At 38.2% G+C, this 14,961-nt stretch overlaps 1 protein-coding gene across 2 annotated transcripts in view; it reads left to right on the top strand.

Annotated features, from left to right (window-relative positions):
- Positions 1-14,961, top strand: part of GOLPH3 (golgi phosphoprotein 3) — a 53,322-nt gene that overhangs the window by 27,742 nt on the left and 10,619 nt on the right. Inside the window, exons 2-3 of one of the 2 annotated variants that reach the window (XM_057540652.1) lie at positions 8,078-8,209; positions 14,018-14,132. In XM_057540652.1, the coding sequence (XP_057396635.1) occupies positions 8,078-8,209; positions 14,018-14,132 (247 nt within the window). The remainder of the gene's footprint in view (positions 1-8,077; positions 8,210-14,017; positions 14,133-14,961) is intronic. The other variant, XM_057540653.1, reaches the window with a different exon arrangement.

Here is a 14,961-nt window from a genome sequence, read left to right as displayed (position 1 = left end):
GTGTTCTCTCATTTCTACTCTGCATATCTCTTTTATACCTTTCTGTTTATCATTGTTCTCTGGTTGCATTTGTGCAAAATGGCCAGTGGCTTCTGAATCCACATAACCAGTTACATCTCTAGTGCCCATGCACATGTAACTGATCCAGCTTCTGTGGGCCAAGTTCAGATTCCCAGGAGGAAAAGTTTAATGTGTGCATCCTGGTCCAGTTAGATGTGGCAGAGTATAGTCATCTCTTTCTGTAAAATCTGTAGTTGAGGACAAGTTTTCTAAAAGGGGGATGTGAGCCAAGAGTGGCCTCAGTTAGTACAAATTTTGGATTGAGTTTGGTAGTAAATCCCAAATGTTTTTGGAAACCTGGTATTTTCTTTTGCTGAGGAAAGTCTATGTAGAAAGCCATTTCTGAAACATTGGTCACAACAGAATTCAACATTATAGGTTGTTTTTAGTCATTTCATTTTGAAATACTTTGTGCATAAAAACAGAAACATAGCTGGTAAATATGAAAACTCCTCTGTGTACCTTGTACATATATTGACAACTAGTAATTATTTTGAATTGTTAGGTGTTTGTAGTTTCAAAGTCCGGGCTCTTCAGGCCTGTTCTGTATGACCTCCCAATTCTGGTTTACTTTGTAGTTCTTAGATCTTTCCTGTCCTTTTCCTTTTCCTTTTCTTTTTTCCTTTTCCTTTTTCCCTCCTTCCCTCCCTTCCTTCCTTTTTTTCTTTCTTCTTTCCTTCCTTTCTTTCTTTGGGTATATATTTATTTACTTCTTTTGGAAATACAGTTGATGCACAATATTATGTTATTTTTAGGTGTACTATGTAGTGATTTGACATTTCATATATTATGAAATGATCACCACCTAAGTCTAGTAACCATCTTTCCCCATACAAAATTATTACAATATTACTGACCATATTTCTTATGCTGTATATTATTTATTTAATAAATTTAGGTTTGTATCTCTTATCCCCTTCACCTGTTTTGTTCCCATCCCCTTCCCCTCCAAGCAACCACCTGTTTCACTTAGTGTAATACCCTCCAAGACCATCCATGTTGCTGCAGATGGCAGAATTTCATTCTTTTTTATGGCTGAGTAGTATTCCACTTTATATATATATATATATATATATATATATATATATATATAAATAAATGCAGTAATATGATAGAGAAAGACAAAATACTAGAAGTAGTAGAAACTTCCAGTGATATATATATCACATTTTCTTCATCCATTCATCTGTTGGTAGACACTTAGGTTGCTTCCATATCTTAGCAATTAATAAGTAGTGGTTCTGTGAACATTGGTGTGCATATATCTTCTTGAATTAGTGTTTCTGTTTTCTGCAAGTAAATAGACAGAAGTGAAATTGCCTGATCATACAGCAGTTCTGTTTTTAATTTTTTGAGTAACCTCCATACTCTTTTCCTTAGTGACTGCTACAATTTACAGTCCCACCAACAGTGCACAAGGGTTCCCTTTTCTCCACTTCCTTGCTAACACTTATTATTTCTTGTCTTCTTGATGACAGCCATTCTGGCAGGTGTGAGATGGTATATCTCATTGTGGTTTTGATTTGCATTTCCTTGTTGATTAGTGATGTTGATTATCTCTTCATGAGTCTGTTGACCATCTGTATGTTTTCCTTGGAAAAAATGTTTACTCAGGTCTTCTGCCCACTTTTTTTTTTTTTTACATTATTATTTATTTATTTATTTATTTATTTATGGCTGTGTTGGGTCTTCGTTTCTGTGCAAGGGCTTCCTCCAGCTGCGGCAAGCGGGGGCCACTTTTCATCGCGGTGCGTGGGCCTCTCACTATCGCGGCCTCTCTAGTTGTGGAGCACAGGCTCCAGACGCGCAGGCTCAGCAGTTGTGGCTCACGGGCCTAGCTGCTCCGTGGCACATGGGATCCTCCCAGACCAGGGATCGAACCCGTGTCCCCTGCTTAGCAGGCAGATTTTCAACCACTGCGCCAGCAGGGAAGCCCCTGCCCACTTTTTAATTGGGTTGTTGCTCGTTGTTTTGATGTTGACTTGTATAAATTCTTTGTATATTTTGGATGTTAACTTCTTATCAGATATATCATTTGCAAATATGTCCCATATGGTAGGCTGTCTTTTTTTTTAAAAAATAAGTAAAGCGCCTTTTTTTTTTTAGATTTTGTTTTTGGCTGTGTTGGGTCTTTGTTGCTGTGCACGGGCTTTCTCTAGTTGTGGCAAGCAGGGGCTACTCTTTGTTGTGGTGCGTGGGCTTCTCATTGTGGTGGCTTCTCTTGTTGCGGAGCATGGGCTCTAGGCGTGTGGGCTTCAGTAGTTACAGCACGCGGGCTCAGTAGTTGCAGCATGTGGGCCCTAGAGTGCACAGTCTTCAGTAGTTGTGGGTTTTATATGTTAATACAGAAGGGTTTTATGTATTAATACATATAAACATTCTCTATGCATATATATTTATATAATTTCAAATTAGGGTCATACTTTATATATACTATTTTGTACCTGTTTTTCATGTTTTATTTATATATATATATCATGTTCTATATTTTTTATTCTGTGCTTACATTTTGTTTTTTATATGTGTGTGTATGCTTATGTTCTATGAAGGAAAATCACATAATACTTTTGGTTGTATACCTCTTATGATATTTGTACACTATGTTTTAAATATTTTATTGCAGGTGGCCAGCCTTTTGAGTTCAGTCTTAAACAACAAACGTCTTCTGGTTAAATATTCTGGAGCTCGTAACTTGAATGATGAGAACTCAGTGTTTGTATATTTAGGGACCCAGTGAGCATTTCCCTTTTCCTCTATTCAAGTTGAGCCACTTGAGAAGAAAAGGGAATCAGGCAAATAGAGATCCAAATAAATGTTATCTTATCACTGAGAAAAAGTTGTGTTGGAGGTTGTTGCTTAGATCTGCAGCAACATCAGGTTTCATATATGTAGTCTCTGTCCCCTAAGTTTAGATCTTGGAACTGCCCACTGAGGGAAGGATTGTGTCTGCAGAGCTTGTCCCTCGTATCGTTGCCTCATTTGTTACTGTACCATTCATTCTTTCTACTTAGCTCCTTGCTTCTGAGTGGCATACTATATGATAAAGGTCATTTATCACAGTTTAAGTTACAACCTTCTCTTGAGGTCTGCCTAAAGGTTGGCCATCTGTCTGAGTGTCTGATGCTGAGTATTACCAACAACGTAAGATTGATTGGAGCACTCTGTAGTCAGTTTAGCTGGCTCTCCATTAGGAAAGTCTCCACCTACCTGGTTATTATTAGTTGTTATTATTAAAGTAGATTGTTGGTGAAAGGCAAGTAGAGGTGCTTTGCATTAGTTTCCAGGGCCTTCTGATTCCCTGTCTCTTGTGTTCTGTTCTTGGTTTTGTTGGAGGCTTGTGAGCTGCACATGGTATGACTTTTGAATGTGCCTGTTTTGATTTTCTAGCAGCGCAACTCACCAGGAAAACCGTATTAGGGTCTTAATGCGCCCGTTTATTCTTGCATGTTTCCCCTTGTTTTGGACCCATGAACCTAATGAAATCATGTTTCTCTGGATTCTGTGAGGGCAGTGTATGATCCACCTCTATTTGGCATATCTCTGCCTCTCCCATTCTATTTTAGGAGTTGGAGCTGATTCTGATCATAATCTTGAACTTGTAGGGCCCCAAAATAGTTTTTTTTTTTGGTGGTTGTCTAGCCTCCATCAGGACCCAGTTGAGTCTTCTACAGTGAGTGGGGGACATCCTCAAGATCCTGTGGCTACTAGTATTCCCAGCGCAGTGCTGCTGCTTCATCAGTAAGTTGATTGCCTGGCCAGTGGTTCTCCCTTGGTGTGACCCTGAACTTTGAGCACTAGTACCCTATCCTTGGACTAACCTGGGATATGAAGCTATTTCCTCCATTGCTGGTGGTAGAGTCTCATACCCATTGGGGGGATCTGAAATGATTATTGACTTCCAAGCACAAGAGCTGTGCAGTGTCACTGAATATATAGTCATAATTTGTTATAATAATCATCATTGCTATTTCTTTTTTCTTTTTTTGGCCTTGCTGTGCAGCTTGTGGGATCCTAGTTCCCACACCGGGGCTTGAACCCGGACCCATGGCAGTGAAGGCACCGAGTGTTAACCATTAGACTGCCAGGGAATTCCCCATCCTTGCTATTTCTTTACTCTCACGGTATGGTTGCACATGTAGCTAGTTGTGCTTTTGAACCAAATTGTAAACTGCTTGATACTGTCAGGTCTTCCTCACCTATTTTAACCATCTTTTTTAATGTGGCTGGCTTGCCTTTTTGACAGATAGGGTATAAGATTTTTACTGGGGCATAAACACATTCATGCCCTGAATATATAACCATCCTGTTTAGACTGCAGCTTCTTGTAATTGTTTCAGGGAGTAGTGGTTTATCTGAGGACAGAATCCTCTGGGCAATGTGGTTGTTACTGACCTGCTCTTATAAAATCTTTTCCGCTGAGAAGTCAGGTGGATTGATGGCATGCCTGGATCTGGATGTTCAGTCACCCAATCTTGTACCAAGTTTTAAGATGCCCAGTAACTGACATGGTAGGCTATAGTTCATCATTACACTGCTGGGCACCTGTGAGGCCTATGCCACCTGTCTCTTCCCTCTTCCATGGGTTAAGGTTAGCTCAGTAGTTACAATACCATATTTCCTTTAATCTAAGGTACCATCTATTTAAAAATGCATCCCAATATCAGAGATAAAACATTTTCCCAGGCTTCCCTGGTGGCGCAGTGGTTGAGAATCTGCCTGCCAATGCAGGGGACACGGGTTCGAGCCCTGGTCTGGAAAGATCCCACATGCCGCGGAGCGACTAGGCCCGTGAGCCACAATTGCTGAGCCTGCGTGTCTGGAGCCTGTGCTCCGCAACGGGAGAGGCCGCGATAGTGAGAGGCCCGCGCACCGCGATGAAGAGTGGCCCCCACTTGCCGCAACTAGAGAAAGCCCTCACACAGAAACGAAGACCCAACACAGCCATAAATAAATAAATAAATAAATAAATAAATAAATAAATAAATAAAATTTAAAAAAAACAAAAAAACATTTTCCCTCAGTTTTATTGAGAGATAATTGACATACATCACTATATAAATTTAAAGTGTACAGCATCTTGGTTTGATTTACATATGCAGGCATACCTTATTTTATTGTGCTTTGCTTTATTGTGCTTCACAGATATTGTATGTTTTACAAATTGAAGGTTTGTGGCAATGCTGCGTAGTCAGATGACGGTTAACATTTTTTAGCAATAAGGTATTTTTAAATTAAGGTATATACTTTTTTTTAAAGACATAATGCTATTGCACACTTAATAGACTGCAGTATAGTGTAAATATAACTTTTATATACACTACGAAACCAAAACGTTTGTGTTACTTGCTTTATTGTGATACTGGCTTTACTGTGGTGGTCTGGAACCAAACCCGTGTTATCTCTGCGGCGCGCCTGTATCATGAGATGATTACCACGGTAGGTTTAGCATCTGTTATCTCATATGGAGATACTAAACTTCTAAAATATGTGTTTGGGGATCCATGAAATCTAGTTTTAAGGTTAACACTAGAGATTAAAAGATGTAAGGGCTCTTTAGCACTTGGCAAGGCCTAAGCTGGTGCTCCGGCTTCTCAGTAGTTCTGCTCACATGTGTTGTGACGTGGATTCACTGCAGAATCTTGCTGGCCTAGGTCATGACCAGATTCACTTGACTCTTTTCCAGCATACTGCTTTCCCTCTAATAGATGTAATTCTTAAGGATGGTGTTGTCATTTTATCCAGTAATGCCATAAAAGTTTTTAATTTAACACTTCCCTTTTTAGTACCCTTTCTCCCCCACCTCCTACCTCCTGCAACTTGCTTAATTCCTGATCCTACTTTTATGATGAAGATTTTACCAGGTGTCATCAACATGCTGGACTCTTCTGTTGCTTGGTATGGCTTTTTTGTTTTGTTTTGTTTTTAATTAATTAATTTATTTTTGGCTGTGTTGGGTCTTTGTTGCTGCTCATGGGCTTTCTCTAGTTGCGGTGAGCGGGGGCTACTCTTCCTTGTGGTGCGCGGGCTTCTCATTACGATGGCTTCTCTTGTTGCAGGGCGCAGGCTCTAGGCGCGCAGGCTTCAGTAGTTGTGGCTCGCAAGCTCTAGAGTGCAGGCTCAGTAGTTGTGGTGCACGGGCTTCGTTGCTCCACGGCATGTGGGATCTTCCTGGACCAGGGCTCAAACCCGTGTCCCCTGCATTGGCAGGCAGATTCTTAACCACTGCGCCACCAGGGAAGCCCCTTGGTATGGCTTTGATGGCTTCATTTATTTTTGGAATATTGCTCATGTGTCCCAGAAGCTTTGCTACAGAACTGTCCGCGCCCATTTGTCTGTTTTCCCACATGAAATCAATTCTGTTTAAGCATGTGTCTTTTTATGTTAATGCCCAAAAGCCGTTCATTAAATGTAGATCTTTGACGTCTGTTATTAGAGACTCCATTTTGCTAACATCTCTGGGTATGCCGTTACTCTGAGAGCAGTTGAGGCTGAGGTGTATTTCGTTCTCTGCTAGCAGATGTAAGCTTCTAATGAGTACTGTTCATCTGAAATTTCCAGGCTGCAGAGACAGGGCATTCTCCTGTCTACATCCATCACTGTTTTATGAGGTGTACTCTATTGTTTATAGTTTTTAGAGGCTCACCTAGGAACTCCATCTGTATGTCCAGGCCAGTTGAAGCCCAATAGCTGTAACTTTGATTTTATGTGAATCCATTCCTAGGCTTCCTAGGGCTTTAATTGTTTTGGATGGATACAGAAGCCATCATTTGTACCTAATGTCTGTAAGTTATTGGTCTTATTAACCACTTAGCTAATATCTGGCAGTCTTAATTTAATCAGATCCCTAACACTTAAGTTTAAGAGGATTCCCTCAAATCTAGTCAGTGTTTGCTTTCCCTGCCTCACATTTAAATCTCCCTCTTTGAATTCATATTTTTGTTGATCTCCTTGTGGCTCCCTTCATCCAAATTTTTATTTTCCCAAAGCCTTCATTCTCAGAAGCGGTAGCTTCGTCATTTAAGTCCTTGTGTCAGTGGTGAAGTCCCACGGACCCTGATGGTCAGTCATCTTCTTAAATACAAACTGACCACTGTGACCTGGCAACGTACCAAGACTGACCTCAAGACAGTACCGAAACCAAGGGTCTAGGCCTCCCTATTCCTGGCCCTCCATTCTTCAAAGAATCCATTGACCTGTTCTCCCTCCCATCAAAATTACATGTTACCTTGTTCTGAGCCTTAACCAGAACCATTTATAGCTTCTGCTTTCTCTTCAGAGTTGGGTACTTTAAACTAATAGCTGGCAACTCTGCTGGCAAAGTTCATAGCTTCATAATTTGGACAGTCCCAGTTATTAGCTCTCAAAGAGTGCCCTGACTTAATCTGGTGATGCCTGTTTCACTTGAGAATTCCCAGATCCCTGGATGTCTATCAATCTCATTCTGTCTGGCTGTTTTTCCACCTTGGATGTTGCCCTTAAATTTCTCTTGGTGGGGTGGGGGAATCCGATCGCTTTACAGTTTGTTATTCAGAACTTTAGGCATGGCCCCATATGTAAGTTTTCTGATATATTCTTCCAAATATAACCTTGTATTTTTATTGTAAACAGCATTGAATGATGTTCTAATTCTCCATGAGGCTACATTGGGCTAGATTATTTTTCCTGAGCTTCTTAATTTGCCCACGTATACTAGTAATAAACCACTATAATCTAAGGTTAACTGAGTCGGTGAGCCCTGATGCCTGCAATCTGCAAGAGCCTAATTAGCACATAACTTAGTGAGTTCCAAAGTTATTTGTTGTTTATCCACATGTAAGGAAAGTGGTGAAAAGACAGTAAGTCCCTGAAAATCCTAGTTTAATAATGTATAGTAACTGTATTTTTTCAGTATTTTAATTTTAATTATGGAAAGACATGCAAGGTAAAAGGCACAAGAGATAACTTTGGCTAAAAAGTATTTCTGTTCTTGACTCTGAGTTCAAAGTAAATTAGCTCTTTTGTTTTCTTTTTTAAATAGGGTTACACATCATTTTGGAATGACTGTATATCATCTGGATTACGTGGCTGTATGTTAATTGAATTAGCGTTGAGAGGAAGGTTACAGCTAGAGGCTTGTGGAATGAGACGTAAAAGTCTGTTAACAAGAAAGGTAAGAGGGGGCCTATATAACATCTCCTTTTTAAAGAGTTTGTGCTGCCTAAAAATGAAGACTGTTTCTACTAACAGTTTTCTTTTTTATTGGAGTATAGTTGATTTACAATGTTGTGTTAATTTCTGCTTACAGCAAAGTGATTCAGTGATACATATACATGCATTTTTTAAAATAATCCTTTCCATTATGGCTTATCACAGGATATTGAATATAATTCCCTGTGCTCTACAGTAGAACCTTGTTGTTTACTAATAGCTTTCAAAAATTAAAGAAGAGAAGTTGATTTTAAAGTTAAGTCTTTGTTGAATCATGTTTCCATATCTTTTCTTGCATCCTTGGGTTTTTGGTTCTTTGCGCATAATGAGTAATGTAATTCATTGTTAGGATCACTGGCCATTGCATCCTACATATTCAGAAAGACTCCAAACTTTATTTGCTGCTCCTGAAAGCCATGATTTGGAAGACTTGACATAACTACTCAAAAGTGGTATTGTGCAAATTAACTATCCATAGGCTGTTGATCTTTTTGCCAGAATACAAATAGTTTTCAGATCTCCGCCTCTCCACTGTGAAGGTCTGTGTTAATAGAGGTATTATTGACTAGTTTTTAGAATTTCTAACTTTAACCTCAATCTAAAATACTTAAGACTCTTTCTCTTCTAGTCTGTCATTGTTTCTTGGGGGACGTGGGGTGTTTCAAAGCTATTTTTTCCTTAATACATTGTCTTATAATGAAATCCAAAAAGTTTTAGGTGAAAACTGAACATTTTTTGATTGATATGCCAGAGAGAGTAATAATCCTATAGGAAAGAAAGAAATGTATTCTTGAAGGTTGTATGCAAAGTAAACACGGTATGGCAGAAAATATTCCTCGTGGAATATTAAAATTAAATCTAGTCATTTAGAGTCAAATGAGCTGGCATGAGATTAGTTTTGAAGTTACTGTTTTAGATATCTATGTCATAAAGCAGAATAAAATTTTTATTTGTTTTACTGTGCAACCATAGATTTATGGAGGACAGAAACCTTAAGAATTTGTCATTATAATTATCAATGAAATATACACATTGGTTACTACTAATAATAGAAATTACAAGTAATTTTACATTAATGTTATGGAGCCCTGACCTAAAGTGAAAAGAGTTTGATACTGTTTGGTTTTTTTTGGAACAGGAACCAGTTTTGTGTTGATTATCAACAAATTATTTGCTCTTTCATTCATTTATTCATTCATCATTTATTTATTTAGTGCTTAAGTCTTCCATGCATTGTGCTTGACTCTGGGGATACACTGGAGACCAAGAGACACATGTTCCCTGCCTGCATGGGCTTTTTATTTCAATCTACTTGTTTGTATGATCTTAACTAGGCAGTTGATAGGTCTTTTGGAAAAATACTCCAATATGATTTAATCTATTCATTTAAAAATAATGATTGATTATATTAAGATAACACATATATGATAGTTATAAAATCAAATTGTACTTAAAGACTGACAACAAAAAAGATAGCAGTCTTCTACCTGCCCTTCCCCACTCCTTAGTCTTGTATCTGGGCGGCAGCCATTCTCAGTCCTTGTATTAGTTTCGTAAGGCTGCCTTAGCAAATTACCAAAGACTTGGTTGCTTGAAACAACAGACGTTAATTCTCTTTACAGTTCTGGAGGCCACAATGTGCTGTTCCTTGCCTCTTCTAGCTTCTGATGGCTTTGAGGCTTTCCTTGGCTTCTGGCTGCATCTCTCTCTGTCCTCTGTTTTTACATCACCCTCTCCTTTGTATGTCACTCATAAGGACACTTTCATTGCATGTCGGGGCTCATCTGGATAATCCAGGACAATCTCATCTCCAGATCTGACTTAACTTAATTTTATCTACAAATATTTATTAAGGGTTAGATTCTGGGGGTTAGGACATGAACACCTTTTGGGGGTCACCATTCAGCTTGCGACTTGCGACAGTTTTCACTTATTTGGGCATTTACCTCCATATTTCTAAATAAGCTTATACTGCCATTTCTTGATAAATCAGTTGGAGATGCTCTTTACTTACTTACATCTATTACTTAAAATAGATGGATATTTGCGGGCCTTCCGTGGTGCCGCAGTGGTTAAGAATCCGCATGCCAATGCAGGGGACACGGGTTCGAGCCCTGGTCCGGGAAGATCCCACATGCCGTGGAGCAACTAAGCCCATGCGCCACAACTACTGAGCCTGCGCTCTAGAGCCTGCGAGCCACAACTACTGAGCCCACGCGCCTAGAGCCCATGCTCCGCAACAAGAGAAGCCACCGCAATGAGAAGCCTGCGCACCACAATGAAGAGCAGCCCCCGCTTGACGCAACTAGAGAAAGCCCGCACACGGCAACGAAGACCCAGCGCAGCCAAAAAAATAGATGAATATTTGGCTTTCTTACATACCACTCTTTACCGCTACCTTTCAATCTTCCTAATAGAGTTATATCATAATTTTTGGCAAAACAGTAATGATTGTTTTATATTGTTACAACTATATTAATACTGTTTTCTGTAGAGTTAAGTTTATATCCTATGATTTCCTTTCTTAGATAGTTTTGTTTTTTTCTAGAGTTAATCCCTTTTTTTAAAGTTTTCTATGTAGCTCTCCTTTTTTCTTACATGCTCCATCAGAGAAAAGTTAGATTATTAATTTTCAAATGTTCAGATACATCAGATAACTCCATTAAAATTTGCCTGTGCTCCAGTCTGGACTGGTTATGCTTTGGTTCTGCTGGGACTTCCTGTCACTTTTTTTTTTTTTACTGCTTCAGCCCCCTGTTTTCTGGATCTAATGTTTTCTTCCACCCTCGTGGGAGGAAAATGTTTTGAGACTTTGCATGCCTGAAAATTCCTTTATTGTACCATATTTCTATTTGACAGATTGGCTGGGAATAGAATGTTAGATTTTTCCCCCAGAATTTTTAAGGCATTTCCCTGTTGTCCTCTAGTATACAGAGTTGCTGTTAAAGTCTGATGCCCTTCTGATTTTCATTCTCTGTATGATACCTGTTTTTTCTTCTCTGGAAGCATTTAAGATCTTCTGTTTATCTCTAGTGTTCTGAAATTGTATAATATGCCTTGATGTGGGTCTTTAAAAATTCACTATGCTTGGACTTCTTCAATCTAGAAATGTGTGTCTTTTGATTTTGGAAAGTTTTCTTTCTTGTATCTTCACTCTTTCTAGAACTGTATAAGGTGGAGTGGACCTCTTGGGTGTTCTTTATTTTCTTTCTGATTTTTATGTTATTTTTCTTTCTGGTTTGTTTCCTAGCTTTTTTGAGATATAATTGACATTCTCTTGGTCTCTCTTACCTTTTAATCCTCTGTTGAGTTTTTTATTGTGGCTTTCATGTTTTTGATTTCCAGGAACCTTTTTTTAAATCATGGCTTCTTTTTTTTTTTAATTTTATTTATTTATTTATTTATTTATTTATTTATTTATTTATTTATTTATTTATTTTTAGCTGTGTTGGGTCTTCGTTTCTGTGCGAGGGCTTTCTCTAGTTGCGGCGAGCGGGGGCCACTCTTCATTGTGGTGCGCGGGCCTCTCACTATCGCGGCCTCTCTTGTTGCGGAGCACAAGCTCCAGACGCGCAAGCTCAGTAGTTGTGGCTCACGGGCCCAGTTGCTCTGCGGCATGTGAGATCCTCCCAGATCAGGGCTCGAAGCCGTGTCCCCTGCATTGGCAGGCAGATTCTCAACCACTGCGCCACCAGGGAAGCCCATTGTGGCTTCTTATTCTTCTTGTTTTATGGATGTAAGATTTTCTTTTAAATCCCTGAGAATATTACTGCTCTTTTGAGAATTTTCTTTATCTGTGTTATCTGTTTCTTCAGTTCTTATTTTCTCTTTTGGTCTCTTCCTTGTTGAAGACTTTCAAGTGTCTTGTCATCCTTGGTTATTTGTTTATATTTAAGAATGAGGCTTGTCCTCCAAGAAGAAAAACCCTAAATATAAATTATATGTGTGGGCAGGAATATTTACTAGTGGGCCACACATTGCTGAATTTTGTTAAGGAGTTGGAACTTGCCCTGAGTTATTGAAGAATTTTAAGCGGAAGCTGAAATGTCATGGTAAGATTTACCTTTACAAAGATCAGTGAGGAGTATGGATTGAAAAAGGCTAAAACTAGTTCAGGGAAGCTAGTTAGGAAACTTAATCCAAGGAAAGTTAATCAGATTAGGTAGATTAGAATGATTGCAGAGGTGATGGAGAAAAATAGTCCATCTGAGAGAGATTTGGGGGGCAGAACTTCATAAGAAAAAAGATCCAACTATACCCAGCTTATTGTCAACGTGAGACCATTCTCAAAGGGGTGGGCATGCACTGGGTGTTCAGGCCAGATGGAAGTAGATTTAGGGAGTAAGTGAGAAGTAAGAAGTGGTGGCATGACCATAGCATATAGACATACAACTTTTTCTCCCCAAGTTCTCCTTTCTTTTTTCTTATTCTCTCTGACCCCCTACTAAAAACATGGTCTAGAATAGTACTTGCCAATCAAACTCTCTGTGATGGTGAAGATGTTCTGTATCTGCACTGTCCAGGATGGTAGCCCCTAGCCACATGTGGCTATGAGCCAGACACTTGAAATGTGGTTAGTGCAAATTGAGACATGCTGTAAATAAAAACACGCTGGATGTTTGAAGACTTACTATGGAAAAATAAGAATGTAAAACAATCTCAATTTAAAAATATTTATTACATGTCAGTATTTTGGCTATGGTGGGTTAAATCAGATATATTAAAATTAATTTCACCTGTTTTCATTTTTTAAAATATAACTACTAAAAATTTTTAAAATAGATTTGTGGCTTGTACTTCTGGTTCTAATTATATTTCCATTGGGTCATGTTGTCTCAGACACCGTATTTTTTTTTTAACCTTTCATAAGATTGAGCAAAAAGGAAAGGACATATTGTCAAGGACAAGTTTGAGGGAAGACTCCCATTTAAAAAATAATACTGTTAAATTTCATAATATCTTAATAGGTAATGTAAAGTAATATAACAAATTCAACTTTGATATTATAGAATTTCAACTAGAAATTTGTTGTTTAGCCAAGAACGTTATAAGGCTATAAAGATCTAGTACTTGGTTAAAGCAGTGTAGCGTTTTCTTCTCTCATACCCTACCTCTGGTTTTTCTACTCTTAAAGTGGATTCTATATCCATCTTAACTTAAAGTTTTGTAGTATTTCAAAATTTTACGTAATCAGACCTGTTGGTATTTTCAAGGATTCTGCTTGTTGCCACAATTTTGAGAAAGCTTTCTCATCCCCTCAATTATATTTCATATTTAAATCTTTATCTTTTATTGTGGTGTAAACTCTGAGGAGCCAAGTCTTACTTTACCTCTAATTTGTTAGCCAGTTGTTTTAGTAATATCTATTGAAAAATTAATTTCTCTACTGATGTGAAATGCCACCATTATTATATATTGAATTCTTATATATAATTGAGTCTGTTTCTATAACTAATAAATGTTTAAAAAATGAATTTCGGGATCAAATAGCCCAAGGTTTAGCAGTAAAAGGAATTATGATGAGTATAAACTGTTCTACCATTTTGCTTTCCTAATTATTGCACGGTAGCTAAATTTTCGTTCATGATTGTGGCTAATCCGGTTAGGTTAAATATTGGATTTCCTTAGTATGGAATTAGTTTAAAATCTGAACTTTGATACTGTATGAACACTTGGGGCTTTAAGCATAATGAAATGTTTGCATAATTGTTTAAGTTTTTTGTTTAAAAAGATCAAGTAGATCATGTGATTCTTGTTGATTACATTTTAGGTGATTTGTAAGTCAGATGCTCCAACAGGGGATGTTCTTCTTGATGAAGCTCTAAAGCACGTTAAGGAGACTCAGCCTCCAGAAACGGTCCAGAACTGGATTGAATTACTTAGTGGTAAGCTTCTGTGTATAAACTAAAAACTGAATTCTCTGAAAGATTTTTGTAAAAGTTTAAAATCCTTTTGAAAGGAACTTAGACAAAATAGCCAAAAGCTTGTTTAAGTTAGTTAGGCAATCTTGAAAGTTAATCAGTCACTAAATAGGGAAAATAGTGGTTTTTAAAATTTCATCACCTTTAACAAAACTGAGCAGATGTGAATCAGATATTGTATACTTCCTTAGCTTCCTTAGCTCCTGTCATTCTTTATCAAAATTACTTCATGCTACCTTATTCTGGATGGGCTGGGTTAAGCTGTGGTAACAAGCAACCCTAAAACCTCAGTGGCTTAAAACAACAGTTTATTTCTCACTCATACTGTAAATCAGTCACAGGCCACTTCATTCTCATTTTGGCAGCTGGGCAGATGGAGCTGCCACCATCTGGAGCACTGTCAGTCACCACTGTAAAGGAAAGAAGAGAGTAGCAGATCACCCAGGCTCTTAAATTTCTGCTCAGAAATGACGTGTGGTTCAGGTTTCATTGGTCAGAGCAAGTCACATGGCCTCTAACTTTAAGGAGACAGGAAGTGCAGCTGTAGGAAGGAACACCTACTTGGTTGATAGCACTAATGACTACATTTATTTTAAAGTTATTTGTGTATTTGTCTAATCTTTAGATAGTAAACTCCTTGAGTATAGGACCTGAGTTAGCTTGTTGTTCCTCTCTACTGTTATATAAAACATAGCTTCTGCATACATCTATGATCACTTCACTTCATGTTCAAATATATTGCTATTTAGACTGTTTTAAAAACCTTTGGAGGTTGTCAGAGATTGGTAATTAA

Source organism: Balaenoptera acutorostrata, chromosome 2 (assembly GCF_949987535.1).
Source record: "Balaenoptera acutorostrata chromosome 2, mBalAcu1.1, whole genome shotgun sequence".
Lineage (NCBI taxonomy): Eukaryota > Metazoa > Chordata > Mammalia > Artiodactyla > Balaenopteridae > Balaenoptera > Balaenoptera acutorostrata.
This window is presented reverse-complemented; position numbering and strand designations above follow the sequence as displayed.